A 16,954-nucleotide genomic window follows, 5' to 3' on the forward strand; every position below is an offset into this window, starting at 1 on the left:
ATCATTTTTTTTCAGCCTGTTGTTAGTATAGTGTTTTTTGTTTTCATTTATTTATAGTATTTACTTTTATATAACGCCATCAAACTGAATAAATAAGTACAAATTACAATGTACTTACTTAAAAGGGATATTTCCATTTTATACTTCTACTACATCTCAGAAATAAATATTGTACTTGTACTCCACTACATTTGTCTGACAGCTTTAGTTACTTCTCTAGATGACAGTTTTCCATCCCCATCCTCTCCAGTGTAAACCACATATCTCCAGATGTGTTGATGTTGAATGTTTGTGATCAACTGAAGGATGAAGTGTTCCTTTATGTGTTGAGAAAATTCTCCTACTTCCTAAGCTAAACAGTCTTTCAAATGCCTCATGGATCAGCTGGAAAATGCATCGTCACAGAGCTGAAAACAGGGCTGTTTTTCTGACACTGTGAAAAGTTCAGCGACGCTACGAACATATGTTGATCTTATAGAAGATGATGCATTGCTGTAGATTAAATCAGTATGTGAAGGAGTTAAAATGAGCCCATCCTTAAACATCTACAGCAGTAAAATGCAACATAGACATTAATGCAGCAGGAATATTAATCCAGAAACATCAGATTTAATAGGAGCAAACTGGCAGGGAATACTGCACAATGAGTACTCTACTACTCTTTAAGTATATTTTGCTGATAATATTCACATTTTTACTTAAGTAAGGTTTTAAATGCAGGACTTTTATTTGTAGTGGAGTATTTTCACAGTGTGGAAAGTACTGTTACTAAAGTAAAGGATCTGAATATTTCTTCCACCACGGATTATACATTAAAATAATGTAAATTAAATTGAAACTCAAATAAATCAAAACTGCATCATCAAAAGGCTGCAACAGCAGAACATTTAGAAATGAAATGAGTGAAATCAGTTTGTTACTTACTGAATTTCTTTTGTCTCCATTTCCACACAACAAAGACAGCCGCAGCTATTAACAACAGAAGAGCACAGCCGATAACTGAGCCAGTAATAACACCTGGACTACCAGCAGTACTGGGAGTACTGGGAGTACTGGGAGTACCAGCAGTACTGGGAGTAGTGGGGACCATGAAGAACTCATCTGAAATGGTAAAACACAGAACATATAAGAGTAGAAAACTATTTCAACACTACTTTTCTCCTTTGTGTTGCAGGGAATTAGATTTGTAATTGTAATTGATTTCCATAATTGTATTTTCTTTTAGATTCCAATTATCCTAATTTATCTATCAAATTATTTTTTCCAATTCAGAAAGTTTTGGTAGCTTTCTATTGTTTTTATGATGGTATTGCTTCTTTTCTGTGTTGCTGTTTTTCTCGGTTTTCCATTCTTTGTCTATGTAATTGACTCGATGTTATTGTAAATGAGGGTTGCCCCTCACTGATCTCTTGAGTATAAATAAAGGTTAAAAATGCAATGCAGAGGAGACAAGTGTGTGCAGGGAATTTTCTAGAGATGTTCCGATACTGCCAAAAACGCTGGTATTGGTATCGGGAAGTAGTTTATGCACCGATCCAATACCACGTAATAAAGCCCTAAAGGAAATCTACGTTAAAGTAGTTTATTTATGTTCTTTTTCCATTATAACTGACTGTCAAACTGGATAATAAAAGAAAGTTCTGTGGCGTTCATTGTTTGTGTTTGTTCATGTTTCACAAAGAGTTTAACCTGAGCCAGACCGACAACAAAGATAGAATCATATCACATCCATACAGGGATAGTAGTATACAGCTATTAACACATAATAAAATATATGACACACTGGTATCGGATCGGTACTCGATATCGGCCGATACGCAAGTTCAGGTATCAGAATCGGTATCGGGAAGCAAAAAATTGTATCGGACCATCTCTAGAATTTTCCTTTTTCTTTATTTTTTGAAACAGAACATTTTCAAATCTGAACCAAAGTGTCTCTCTAAATCAGTGGTTCCCAACCTGGGGCACCCCCAGGGGGGGCGGCAAAGATCACAGGGGGGGCGCAAGTCTTTATCTGGTTTGAGGTTGAGGTAAAAAAAAAAGTATTTGCACATGTTAAACAAATTCTGATAATACACTAGAATATAAAATGTATACAAAAGTCTGTATAAAAAACATATATTTTGTTGTATCCTCGTTTTAACTGCTCTGTATCAAAAAAGAAAGTAAGGCTCTATCTCGAGAGTTACCCCAACTTTGGTTTCGGGGGGGGGGGCGGGGGCTCAGCTTTTCTTAGACATGAGTAGGGGGGGCGCCAAGGAAAAAAGGTTGGGAACCACTGCTCTAAGTGATCACATCCTGAACATATAAACTATATTAAACTATATCAAACATATATTAAACTATATTAACCTGTAACATGGATGTGTGTCTCTCTGGTCTGGTTGATGTTCTGCTGCTGGACTCTACAGGAGAAGTTGTTGCCATGTCTCTTCTCCACAGCCACTCTGCTGCTGACAGTGTAGAGTCCATCAGGACCTCGGAGAGTCTCTGTGGGTCCGGCAGGGAGGAGGTTCCCCTCACCGTCCAGCCACAGCACCTCCGGCTCTGGGTACCAGCCTTCAGACTCACACTGGAGAACCTGGAGGTTTTTACTGCTCTGGATTACAGGTGGGGAGACGGCGCCTGAAGATGAGAGGCTTTAGATGAGACATGCTAATGTTAGCGGGCCTGGCTAACTATCTTCCTACCTACAGCACTGTAGTAAAAAATTAATTTGCCAGCTGCCGCCGATTCAGAACGCTGCTGCTCATTAAGACAGGGGGCTCGTTAAAGCTGTCACAATTCCAAATTTTGCTGTACAATTAACCCTCCTGTTGTCCTCGGGTCAAATTTGACCCACTTTCAAAAAGGTTCTATATCAGAAATTTGGGTTTCTTTTAACAAATACATAACGTGGATGGTTCCATACAATGCTCCACTACTTTCATTGAATTTGGGTGTTTTATTCAATTTTATAGCATTTGAAGAAAAACATTGATAAAAGAACGGTGAAAAAAATGATTAAAGTTTCGGAAAAAGCTTCAAAAACGTGGCACAAAAAAGAAGAAAAAACGTCAAAGATCAAAATATTTTGACAAAAAAGTAAAAAAAGTGTGGAAAAAAGACGGGAAAACAACAAGGGTTAATTGTCCCAGGATTAATTGCAATTAACAATATAATTGTCTCTTTCAGTCAAATTTATTTATTACTTTCTCAAAAAAATAAAGGTTTTGAGACTGTTATGAGACCCAAATAACGTAATAACACAGATACACAGCCTATAAAGTTAACCATGCCTCTTTATTATCATAAAACATATTTTGTAACTGTATACCCCCCCTTGTCTCTTTTTTGTCATTTTTGTTGCTATGACCGTGTATAGGGTCAAGTGCCAAAAACTAGCATCGCTTTAGCTCAACAGTCTGACCAATTACTTTAGCAAGCCCTTTAGCACCTTAGCTAATGTTAGCAAGTAATTGCAGTTAAAGAAAGTAACGGCGATTATGTAAAATAATTGAAAATTAGACAATTATGTAATAATTGTTACAGTCCTGGGGCATGTTCAATCTCAGAAGCTCGAACGGTGTGTAACGGCGTGCAGCAGCTTTGAGTTACAGTGCCTTGCGAAAGTATTCGCTCCTTGAACTTTTTGACCTTTTGCCACATTTCAGGCCTCAAACATAAAGATATAAAACTGTAATTTTTTGTGAAGAATCAACAACAAGTGGGACACAATCATGAAGTGGAACGAAATTTTTGGATATTTCAAACCTTTTAAACAAATAAAAAACTGAAATATTGGGTGCAAAATTATTCAGCCCCCTTAAGTTAATACTTTGTAGCGCCACCTTTTGCTGCGATTACAGCTGTAAGTTCGGCTGGGGTATGTCTCTATCAGTTTTGCACATCGAGAGACTGACATTTTTGCCCATTCCTCCTTGCAAAACAGCTCGAGCTCAGTGAGGTTGGATGGAGAGCGTTTGTGAACAGCAGTTTTCAGTTCTTTCCACAGATTCTCGATTTGGATTCAGGTCTGGACTTTGACTTGGCCATTCTAACACCTGGATATGTTTATTTGTGAACCATTCCATTGTAGATTTTGCTTTATGTTTTGGATCATTGTCTTGTTGGAAGACAAATCCCGTCCCAGTCTCAGGTCTTTTGCAGACTCCATCAGGTTTTCTTCCAGAATGGTCCTGTATTTGGCTCCATCCATCTTCCCATCAATTTTAACCATCTTCCCTGTCCCTGCTGAAGAAAAACAGACCCAAACCATGATGCTGCCACCACCATGTTTGACAGTGGGGATGGTGTGTTCAGGGTGATGATAGCTGTGTTGCTTTTACGCCGTACATATACGGTTTTGCATTGTTGCCAAGAAGTTCGATTTTGGTTTCATCTGACCACAGCACCTTCTTCCACATGTTTGGTGTGTCTCCCAGGTGGCTTTTGGCAAACTTTAAAGGACACTTTTATGGATATCTTTCAGAAATGGCTTTCTTCTTGCCACTCTTCCATAAAGGCCAGATTTGTGCAGTATACGACTGATTGTTGTCCTATGGACAGAGTCTCCCACCTCAGCTGTAGATCTCTGCAGTTCATCCAGAGTGATCATGGGCCTCTTGGCTGCATCTCTGATCAGTCTTCTCATTGTATGAACTGAAAGTTTAGAGGGACGGCCGGGTCTTCGTGATTTGTAGTGGTCTGATACTCCTTCCATTTCAATATTATGCGCTTGCACAGTATTCCTTGGGATGTTTAAAGCTTGGGAAATCTTTTTGTATCCAAATCCGGCTTTAAACTTCTCCACAACAGTATCTCGGACCTGCCTGGTGTGTTCCTTGTTCTTCATGATGCTCTCTGCGCTTTAAACGGACCTCTGAGACTATCACAGAAACAGATGCATTTATACGAGAGACTTGATTACACACAGCTGGATTCTATTTATCATCATTAGTCATTTAGGTCAACATTGGATCATTCAGAGATCCTCACTGAACTTCTGGAGAGAGTTTGCTGCACTGAAAGTAAAGGGGCTGAATAATTTTGCGCACCCACTTTTCAGTTTTTATTTGTTAAAAAGTTTGAAATAGCCAATGAATTTCGTTCCACTTCATAATTGGGACCCACTTGTTGTTGATTCTTCACAAAAATTACAGTTTTATATCTTTATGTTTGAGGCCTGAAATGTGGCAAAAGGTCGAAACGTTCAAGGGGGCCGAATACTTTCGCAAGGCACTGTATGTCTTCTCCTGTTTGGTGGGGGTGTCTCTCGTTTATTGGCTGTGTCACAGGTGATACCCAATCAGAAGAGACGTGTCTGTAAACTCCTGGTAATAAAAAGGCAGACCGCTTGCGCACACAGCACCCCTGTTTCAGTTTAAAAAAACGTGTTGCTATGTTTTGTCGGGGCTGAACGTGGCCCAAGAAAGTGGATCACATTAGTGATGGTCAAATTTAGCTTCGCGAACCACTTTCTTCATTTTCTGAGCTCACTAGATGGCGCTCTCTGTTCACAGAAAAAGCTTAAAGGAATGGCAATTCAGTGTGTTTTCAACACACTGTTGAACAGAGAGCGCCATCTAGTGAGCTCAGAAAATAAAGACAGTGGTTCGCAAAACTTCATTTGACCATCACTAGATCACATCACTCCAGTTCTGAGGTCTTTACACTGGCTTCCTGTCTCTCAAAGAATGGATTTCAAAACACTACGGTTGGTTTATAAGGCACTGAATGGTTTATTTCTGACCTGCTGCTACATTAAGAAGCATCATTGTCCTGTCTATGCACCATCTGTCTATACTTGAATATCGCATTGCACTTTTCTGCTTTTCTTTTGCACTTCTGGTTGGTCGCAAACTGCATTTCGCTGTCTTTGTACACTGCACAAAGACAATAATGTTGAATCTAATCTAATCTAATCTAATCCAATCTAATCCAGAGCTCTTGGGTCGTCTATGGTCAGGTCTGCTTTCTGTTCCCAGAGTCAGAACTAAACTTGGAGAAGCAGAGTTCAGTTTTTATGCTCCACATATCTAGAACAAACTCCCAGAAAACTACTGCAACTCTCAGTCTCTTTTAAATCAAGGCTGCAGGCTTTTTCAATGCTGCCTTTCTTTGCATAATTGTTCATTTCTTACACTGCACTGTACTTTTTTCCCCCATACATGTTGATGCTTAGCTTCCAGTTTCTTTTACCGATGACTGCTGATTTCTTCTCTTCTTATTCAACTGTTGCTCAGAGGGATCTTTGTCTCTTTCTGCCCTTTCAGCTGTCAGTCTTGAACCATTGTACAGCGTTTTGTTCTCAATGTTACAAAACCAAATAACATTTATTTGTAAAGAGGACTTTTCTACAACCTAAAAGCATCAAAGATCACATACCTACAACAAGCTGAACGGTAGAGGCTCTGGCTAGTACCGGAATGAAGCATCTGTATGTTCCCTCATCAGATATTTTCACTTTGGAGAGTTTCAGGGACACGTTCCCGTGTTTCAGTTCCTCAGTGAACAGAGATGTTCGTCCTCTGTAGGACGGATGTTTTTTACTCTCCAGTTCCACGCCGTCACGCCACACCAGGACAAACCTGGGGTCCAGGTCAGGCCTCGCCCACTCCATGGTGATGTCGAAGGCATTCATGGCAGGTTCCAGGTGACACGGCAGAATGATGTCCTCACCAATGAATGCCACTATTGGCTGAGATGGACCAATCACCTCAGACTGACCTGAAAACAAACAGGTTTCTGATTGTCATTTCTGCAGCATAGAGACAACTGTGCATGCATTTAGATGACATTCTTCAGCACAACACGTATCCACTAACTTTACATGTTATGTAATGAGTATAAATGTTACAGATGGATGTATTCCATCTTATCTAATATTCTTATGAAATAATAGACCCCAGGAAGAGTAGGGGGTTTGTAGCAAATCAGGGGAAACGGGTCAGCCAATCCGGCACAGGGGGGCGGGTACATAGGCTCAGACTGGGGGAGGTGATAGGGGAAGTCTATCTGCCTGTGCAGGTGCTGCAGCCACTTGGCACATGGCACTGGTCACACCTGCAGCCCATCAGGTAATCAGGGGAAGGTGTTAAGAGAACCAGCCCAAGGCTGCAGGGGGAGAGGAGACAGTGAGTAACAAAGGCCCAGGGGAGCAACACTTTAGGAGCTGATGGCCAATGAGGATATTGGCCAGGAAAAAGACTAACCTCTCCCTCTGCCCGAAGGACAACACAAGGATTATGTACTTCCGTTTACTTTGTTGAGAATTGCTCTCTAAACAAGGGTTAATACAGCACCTTAGTTCTTGTTTGTACAGCATTTTGGTCAGCTTAAACTGTGTTTAAATGTGTTCTAGAAATAAACTTTACTTACTTACTTTACAAGAAACAGGGTTTAGAGAGCAATTCTCAACAAAGTAAAGGGAAGTACATAATCCTCCCAGGACAACACCTCCTGAAGGCTGACAGACCCCAGATGGGAAGAAACCTAAGTTGCAGTTTGTACCCATTACCCTTTTCCCAAGCTACGTCATTAAAGAACACTTTCTGTTTAAGCCGACTGTCTCTGTGATTCCCATGTTCATTGTGAATATGGCGTTCAAGTCCCCTGGGTTGCCACAGGTTTAAGACAGTTCTGTTTAAGACAGATGGAAACTAATGGGGATCTTAATAAACAAACAAACAGGTTAACATCAAATAGACTGTTAGTGATGTGTGGAATTCACCTCTACATGAGTGTATCAGGGTGAGGAAGACAACGGTGTGAAAAACCAGGACAGTGACACACTGGGACAGTCTGTCCTTCTCATGAAGCATCCTGGAGCTGTGTGAAAAGTAATAGAAAAAAGAAGAAAATATTTCATGCACATAACTCAAATGTTCTGGTTAACAGCTCAAAAATATACTAACACTGTTTTAACTGTTACCTTCATTATGTTTTTTTAAAGTTCATGAGAACTAGTACAGTGCACGTTGAAAATGTGCCTGTTTGGAACGGGCGATTACTTGGCCTGTGGTATTGCTGCTTGTAGAATTCATCGAGAGAGAGATGGTGTTGTCTCGTGTCGTATGAGGGGTCCAAGCCTGAGGCGGTAGGCCTACTACTAACTTACAGATTTACCTGACAGAGAACGTTGCAGATTCAGAATGTAATCACAAAATATCACAATGAAAATGTGGAGTAATCTGACATTAGTGTCATGGACTCATGGCTGTGCGCTACCCACCTGGCCCGTTATGAGAGCTAATCAGCACATATCTGCGATCATCAACCACCAGAACGTGTGTGTGTGTGTATATGTGTGTGTTTGTGTGTGTGTAGAGAGAGAGCGAGAGAAACGGTGTAGAGTGAGTCACGACACAAGTGGCAAGCGGCTAGAGTGGCAAAAGACACCTGTCAAGTTAGAAATCCATCTGACTAACGGTTCAAGAGATATGCGCTTAACACCCACACACACACCAACACACACACACACACACACACACACACACACACACACACACACAGACAGACAGACGTTCCTGCAATTTATAGATAGATAAAATACGAGAACCTTAAATGTGTACTTCAGTGCAGTACTTGAGTGAATGTAATGTGGTCTGTGGGACCCCAAACAATAAGTATAGTCAATTTAAATGAGTTGAAATTAGGGCTGCACAATTAATCAAGATTTTATTGAAATCGCAATATGGACTAGTGCAATATCCATATCAATATTTGTTAAAGGCAAAATATTTGTCTAACCATTCTGAATGAAATATTGTGGTGCTGCAGAGACGTCCCAGCCTACAAGTCCTATCCTACAGACTAAAGAAAAACCTCTTTGTGGGGTGACCTCTAGCTCACCCAGTACTGCGCCCCATGTAGGCAGAGTTCTTTGCAGCGGCCCAGGTTCGAATCCGACCTGCAGCCCTTTGCTGCATGTCATCCCCCATCTCTATCTGCTGTCACTATCGAAAGGGAAAAGCCCCCCAAAAAATTATCTTTAAAAAAATTAATAATAATCTTTGTTTGGTACAGATCCTCGCAAAAATCACACTATAATAATTTTCATTTTAATATTTTTCAATGAAAATGAGAATAATGAGACAAAAATGATCATTCCCTCCAATATCGTAAATCAAATCGCAATTGCAGTATCATCAATCGATATTTTCCTCATATCGTTCAGCCCTAGTTAAAATATCATCAATCATTGTCGACATTTCTACTCTTTATATCTATCTTTATACAAGTTCAGCAAAGCGTCTGAAATAATAATAATAAAAAAAATGAATGTGCAGATACATAAGACACAGAGGGGAGTTTGTCACTTTTCAAACTTCGGATTTATGATATTAATATTCCTAAACATCGTCAGTGTGGGGCAGCAGAGCCGCGCAGTGGCTGCTGGTCGTTAATACTTTTCATTTTCATAAAAATGCGCATGAATGAAACTAATTATGGAGCGTGAATCCGAGCGTGAACATGGGGTGAGCTGTCATATAAATAAGTAAATCATATAAAACATTAGAGCGTTAGAGCGACTTTGAGTCTATGAAAAGCGCTATATAAATTAAATGTGTTATTATAATTATTATTATTAGAGGGTAGTTTCACTTTCATTTGTAACAAAAGGAGCGATGATCATCGCTCCTTTTGAATAAAAAGAGGCTATTTATGTTAAACTCAAAGTAACCTACATGCTCTAAAGGTCGGGGGTATCCAGTTGCAATATAGAGTTATTCAATTCATTATACGTTCTGTATAATTTCCTACACAGTGTAATTTTGATAAACGTGGTTACGCCACTCCCTGGGGTGGGGGGGGGGGACATACTGTATGTGGTTAGAAGAGACCACGGTGGACGGCTCACCCTTTTTTCTTTAAATCAAAAAAACAATATTTCATAAATGAGATAAAGTCCACACCAAAACACATGAACACATCATACACATTTATTAAAACGTTTGCGTACCTGTTGTGTGTTTCTGGAAATCTCCCCGAGGAGCTACACGGCCAAAGTCCCCATAAAAAAGAGGAGGGTTGCTGCTTCCGGTCACCTGCTTATAGTGCACAACGTTGCTAATATCCACACGTCCTACACTATGTATGTCTTTAATACAATCATTTTAGAATTTTAATTAAATTTTTTTTCATAAGAATAGATCACATCGAAGTCACAAATAGAAGTTATTTTATTTCAGGCTGTTGATGAAAGGGATTTTTACTTTTACAGTGAGGTTAGTCTCCTAGCTTCTCTTATTAAATATAGTTATTTCTCTAGGAAAAGGAAACATGTGTGACAGTGTTTATACACAGCAGAGGGCAGAGTTCTCATGAGTGTGTGGTAACTACACTATTACTACATATGATACTAACCTTATACTACACTATACTACACTGACTATACTCCGCTAAAAGTAAAAGTCCTGTATTCAAAACTTAAGAAAAAGTATGAAAGTGTTATCAGCAAAACGAGTTAAAGTATTAAAAGTAAAATTATTTATTGTGCAGTGAAATCGTTATTTTCATTTTTCATATATTTAATATATGGGTTTCTGTAGATATATTTTTTAAATTATTTTTTTATACATTCATTTATTCTCCCTTTGTTTTTTTCCCCTATTTCTTTTGCATAGTTTAGTACTAGCCATATAGATGGCAAACAGCGTGGGAGAAAATGCCATCATATGGGTTTGAAACCAACCGGTTCTATAGTCAGATACATATCTGTCTTTGTGACATTGAAATTAGTAAAAAAGGTGACATTTTAAAAGATTAGATTTAACAAAAGAAACAGACCAGGTTGAAATGCTCTAGAGTTTTAATTTAAAGCGGATCAAAGATTAGTTTGTGCTTAAAAAGATTTTTGTATCAAGTCTTACAACTGTAAACGCCAAAGAGGAAGTCCAGCTCCTGTTTGCGCCACTTGTTGCTTCCAGAGGTGGGTAGTAACGAGTTACATTTACTCCGTTACATTTACTTGAGTACGTTTTTGAAAAAAATATACTTCTAGGAGTAGTTTTAAATCACTATACTTTTTACTTTTACTTGAGTAGATTTGTGAAGAAGAAACTGTACTCTTACTTGCTACATTAGGCTACAATAAACTCGTTACTTTTCTTTTTACCTCTTTGGTATTCTACGCGTCATTGTTTTTATCCCCCCCGCGTACGCCTCATTTTAATGTTTTATTTGGACAGAGAGAGAGAGACTTCCGCTAAAGGCGCTACCACGTGACTGTGTTTCACCAATCAAACGTAGTTGGGCAGTCTCGTCACGTGACCGTACTCAATCTCAGCGGCGGGACCGGACCATGGATGTATTAAGAGAACGGACGGGTCAGCTTTACGGTCGTAGCAAAACAAAAATGTCCGAATCAACCCCCTGTACTACCAATCCAGATCAACATCACCTGGGTTTATTTCAGTTACCCGGCTTGACCTAACCTAACAACCGCGGTCCCGCAAGCTGTGTCACGACGGTGGTTAACAACTAGTTCAATCAACCCAGGGTTTCCCAATCTAGAGACGCGCACGTTCACATAAAAGAGGCGATGTTTGCACAACATGACCAATGGCCACATCTTTTACATAAGAAGAGCAAACTTTAATTCTACATAAATATGAAGAACACAGACACGGTTTTACAGGGAAAACGCGATACAGTCTGCTTCCTAAAACAGGACAGCTGGCAAAAAAAAAAATAGGCGACACTGTAGATGCGTAAATCACAACACTTATCACTTCTCCATCAGTCAGGACCAAGATCTGACCATAATTACACTTGTCATTTCCATAAACTGTCGTTGCTTTAGGCTAGCCTATTTGCAGTTGCAACACTGGCAGTGGAAGCGATCATGAGAGCAAATAAAAAATATAGCCAATAAAAAACATAATTCAAACCGCTGTGCGCATTGGCGACACACGGCTCAAGAAGCCAAAAAATAGCCGATATATAATTCCCTCCCATTAAAATCTATATATTTCATAACTATATCCATCAGAGAATGTTAACGGGGTTATCTGTCTAAATGTTTTTTGTATGAGCGCATCTCTCTCTCTTTTTTTTTTTTTTTTTTTTTTTTTTTTTTTTTTTTTTCTCTCTCTGCGCACTGAGCTCCGCCTGATCTTCTATAAGAACTTAGACGCCGTTATCAATCGAGTATTGATTGGTCAGTAGGCGGGGCTTTTACACCGGTTCATCTCTGATCTCCAACATAACCTGCTCCCGACCAGGTTAGGCGTCCAGCATAAGTTACCATGGCGATTGAACCCGGTATCAAGTGATCCACCTTCGTGATACAGAAAACCCTGGGTTGAACCTGAAGTTACCTCGTTAACCCCAAATCTTGCTTCGTAGTCCAGGCCTCTGGCCTCATAATAAAAGCATGTTTACCTTAGTAAAAGTGCCAAACAGCAGCTCCATTACCTTGTTCTAGTTCTGCCTGGGGAGCCTGGTAAAAAAGTATAAAGGTTTGGAAATTTGTGTTACTTGTGCTTATTTATTTTTTATGTTTTATTATTATTTTATTTTTTAAGTACTTGAATTTACCTGGATTATTTTAATTTAAGCTATTTTGTAATTAATTAATTAATTTTAATTTATTTTATTGATTGGATGAACTATAATTTGCCTAAAGATGATTATTTTGTATTTCTGTCCATTTGATTGAATGCTTGTGTTAAAAAATAAATCAGACGTTACTCAACAGTTACTCAGTAGCCTACTTGAGTAGTTTTTTCACCAAGTACTTTTTTACTCTTACTCAAGTAATTATTTGGATGACTACTTGTTACTTTTACTTGAGTCATATTATTCTGAAGTAACAGTAGGCTACTTTTACTCCTAAATACAATTTTTGGCTACTCTACCCACCTCTGGTTGCTTCATCCCTTCAGCAGCGTTCCAGCCAAACAGAATTAAATCACACAAAGACAGTCACACATCCAGCATATGTTTGTTTGTGTGTGTGTGTGTGTGTGTGTGTGTGTGTGTGTGTGTGTGTGTGCGTGTGTGCGTGTGTGTGTGTGGTAGCTACAACCAGTGTTGGGCAAGTTACTTCCAAAATGTAATACATTATAGATTACTAGTTACTGTCATTTGAGAGTAATTAGTTATATTACAATATTACTGTCTCTGAATTGTAATGCGTTACACTACTTTTGCATTACTTTTGAGTTAGCCTACTTTCGGCAAAATAACAGCGGAAGTTTGACTTGGCAGCTAGCTTGAGAATTTCACCACCGGATCGATAAAGTCTCCTCTTTATCCACTTTAATACATTATAGATTATTCATAATATTTTGTAAAATTAATATGGATATGCAAAGTAACTAAAGCTATAAAAATAGATAAGTAAAACGTACAATAGGCAAGTAGGAGAAAATGAAAATACTCAAATAAAAGTACCATACAGTTGTATTGAAGTACAGCATTGTTGTAAAATGTTTAAAGCACTTGAATAAGAAATTCATATTGTTTAGTTTAAAACAGTCTAAAGGAAATGGTCAATTATAGTGTGATTAAAACTCACTATACATTATTTACAGTACTTGATTTACAGCTGATATGTGTAAAGGTACACAACCTTATTTGTTTAACAGTAATTTAGTTTTACTGCGAACCGTCAAAGGAAGTGCTTTTATTTTGAAGTAGCCTACACGGAAGTTGTCTGTTGTGTACTCTTTCTAGCTTGTGTTGAGATCATTGACATATAAAAGGTTGAGATGAACGTGAGACCCTAGATGTCCGTCAAGCTAAGTTGCTCACTTTCTTGTTTGTAAAACTGCAACATATTGAACAGTAAATGGTCACAGTAAAAGACAAGCGTTTTTGGTCGTCATTCGAAGCCATTCCACTACAGGCATAGTTACTCTCCACGGCTGATAAACTGCAATGATATTTACGTGTAGCAAGCCTAAACGTCATCTGTCAGTGGGTCGGAATGACTGCTGTCCGCGCTGACGTACCGTCACTTGTTAGGACACAGATGTTATGAAAGGGGTGATAGAAGCAAAACCGATTTTACCCTGTCATAGTTGAATAACGACAGTTCGGTGGGTAAATAGGACATACATAGAAGCTCAAAATCCCATTGACACCCCTTTACTATGAAAATCTCATATTTTGAAACTGCCGCTGAAAACGGGCGAATCTCAACAAAGCTGGAAGCTGACGTCAACCTCCCAAGACCTGTACCTTTGTCACGCCCATGGGTGTATTAAGAGAACAGTCACGCCGCAACATTTACATAGGCTACACAACTGACCTGAGATCAGATAGTCTTCTGAATCTAGGTCACGCAGATCTCTGCTATTCCATTACAAAATTCACTTCTGAAACTTTTTTACGCGAGATGTAAAGCTCAAATATGGGCCGTTTTACGAAAATGGATGGCTAATTGCAAATTTTGTCCGACTGTGTGTCGGAGTTCAGCGGCCGGTGCTGCCTGGGTTGCTACATCGCCGCCCTGCCTGTCCTCCGTCACAGACCCAGGCCGGCCTGAGCTTGATTGAGCTCGGCTGGCGGCCCGGTGCTCAATACCCGCGCAAACTCACCTTTTTCTGGGTGACTGGAACTATCACACGCCGCTGCCCTGACAGCGCTCCAGGGCCTGCATCTCGTTGTTCTCCCTCCCCTCTTCCTACTACCGGTGAGTGACTGAGAGCGCGGTCAGCGAGCTTGTTACGCCCGCAATCTCTTACCGCAGCCCGCAGGTTCCAGTTAATCTTATAATGGATATGTGTGTTGAGTTATTTAAACAAACAATCGGGGAAATAAACGCCTCTTGTCTGCGAGTCTCATTGATTGGTGAGCTGGAGTCCATCATGAGAGCTAGCTAGCCTCCTCCTAACTCTGACATTCACAAAAATGCATTCAATTGAAATCCGAAATCGGACAAGTGTTAGCTAAGCTTTGTAAGACCTTGGGGAACCTGTAATATTCATGCCGTGACGAAATTCAAACTGTAAATATACTTTAGTTATGCTGAAAGTGTAGCTAGCTACTCGCGATATTCCCCCATTGTATTGAATGGGACATATAGCTAGCAGCTGCTCGTCCTACAAAGACTCCCAGCGTTCATAAAATGCCTTAAAATCAAATCGACAACGGTTAGCTTTATAAGACATTGGGGAATTATGTTATATAAGTGGTTACGAAATTCAAACTGTAATATATAAAGTTATGAAGGTAGCTAGGTAGCTCAATATTTCCCATTGTATGTGGGCATATGTAGCGCGCTACAAAGACGCCTCGCGTTCATAAAAATGCCTTAAAATCAAATCGGACACAACAGTTAGCTTTATAAGACATTGGGGTAGATGTTATATAAGTGCGTGTTACGAAATTCAAACCGTAAATATATTATAGTTATGCCGGCAGCCGCCGCGGAGCCCCGGTAGTGCAGTATCCACAAAGGGTGACTTGGAATTTGGTAAGGACTTTCACAAGAGCAGAAAAACTAATCACATTGACAACACTTATGTTTATGGTACCGGGTCAACTTAACTCTGAGGTTGAAAGTACTGTACGGTTTTGCCAGTGGGCGTCGGTGTGGTTCCCTGGTTGGGGGGTTTTACTTGTACATTTAGTTTGCTAGAGTAGACAGCGTTTAGCACTTGGTGCCTCATGAGGCCGGCGGTGCTTGCTTCTGAGCGTGTTGAAGGAGACACTGGGACAGCAGCGATAAGACAGTGCTTGCTAGTATTAGATGCTGTCACAAAGCTCGGGTCCGTCACTCTGTTGAGTACGTTACGACGACCGCTATCGCGACTGCGCCTTCACTGACCGCCGTTATACATACATGTGTGCCGTTTAGCACTGTTTGTAACCCGGGTTACTAGTTGTCCCAGAGTTACGGCATGAGTACACGTTTTTATTTAAGCATTATATAAATACTATGTGTACCTGGCCAGGTAGTTTAGTCAATTGTAGATTAGAATTGCATATGTAAATCCACATGACTTTTTTTAACTTGGTGGTAATTGTCAACTTAGTTTTAAGTGTGTAGAATTAGTGCCAGTATTAATTTAATGGCAAGCCCATCAATGATATGGAATATTTAAAATTTTCTTCCGGGGGAGCATGCCCCCAGACCCCCTAGAGGGGTAATATCCTTCTCACCTTTTTCACCCCTGACCCGTTTTCATGCCTGATTAGTAATGTGTTATATTACTGCATTACAGCAAAAAGGAATATATTACTATAATACGCGTTACTCCCAACACTGGCTACAACATGTCTCTGTGTGTCGGCTCAGGAGGTTAATACAGGTTGGTGGCACAGACTGATGGAAGTGAGTCGGCACAATTTGTATCATCCCAGCCGTTTTCCACTGAACACAAAAAACACAGGAGTCATTCAGAGCTTCAATATCTCAACAGAAGGAATATCAGTGACACTACAGGCCGATACTTCACATACAGAGGAGGAAGATACAAGCCATTTCTCTCGAACGTAGACGAAACAGCGACCATCTTTCTTTCTCCAATGAACAGGACAAGAGGAGGCAGGATGGGCTGGGACACCACTGCCTTCCTGGAAGCCTCTATGAAGAGAGCAGGAGAAGGGGAGCTGTTAAGGCTTCCTTCCTCTCTTGCACTGTAATTGCTTGTTTATGTTTATGTACTTTATATATTTGTGCAAATACACTAAACAGAATTGAAGACAGCTGATTCCACTGAGTTATTAATTTGTTTGTCAGCCCTGTATCTACACATGTATCTATACCTGCACTGTTCTTTATAAAAGATAAATATGGTGTCAAATGCGAGAGCTTCTAAACGTCATGTGAATAAAACTTTTAATTTGTATGAAATATTCACACACGTGATCTGAATTTAAAGTCACAAAAAGAAAACACAAGCTTTTATAAAAGAAAATCTTAACATGTGGCTAACCGTTCATCTGCATCTCTTTTTTTTATTGAAAAGGAATTCATTTACAATATCAGGGCATAGAGAACATGACAATAAGACCTCTC

The 16,954-nt window shown here is 39.7% G+C and overlaps 1 protein-coding gene across 1 annotated transcript in view; it reads right to left on the reverse strand.

Moving 5' to 3' along the window:
• The window catches only part of LOC120561089 (butyrophilin subfamily 3 member A2-like), a 51,390-nt gene that overhangs the window by 10,772 nt on the left and 23,664 nt on the right, over positions 1-16,954 (reverse strand). Inside the window, exons 4-5 of the mRNA XM_039804044.1 lie at positions 6,367-6,708; positions 2,353-2,625 (exon numbers count right to left, since the gene is read on the reverse strand). Of these exons, the coding sequence (XP_039659978.1) occupies positions 2,353-2,625; positions 6,367-6,708 (615 nt within the window). The remainder of the gene's footprint in view (positions 1-2,352; positions 2,626-6,366; positions 6,709-16,954) is intronic.

This window comes from Perca fluviatilis, chromosome 6 (genome assembly GCF_010015445.1).
Source record: "Perca fluviatilis chromosome 6, GENO_Pfluv_1.0, whole genome shotgun sequence".
In the NCBI taxonomy this organism is placed as follows: Eukaryota; Metazoa; Chordata; class Actinopteri; order Perciformes; family Percidae; genus Perca; species Perca fluviatilis.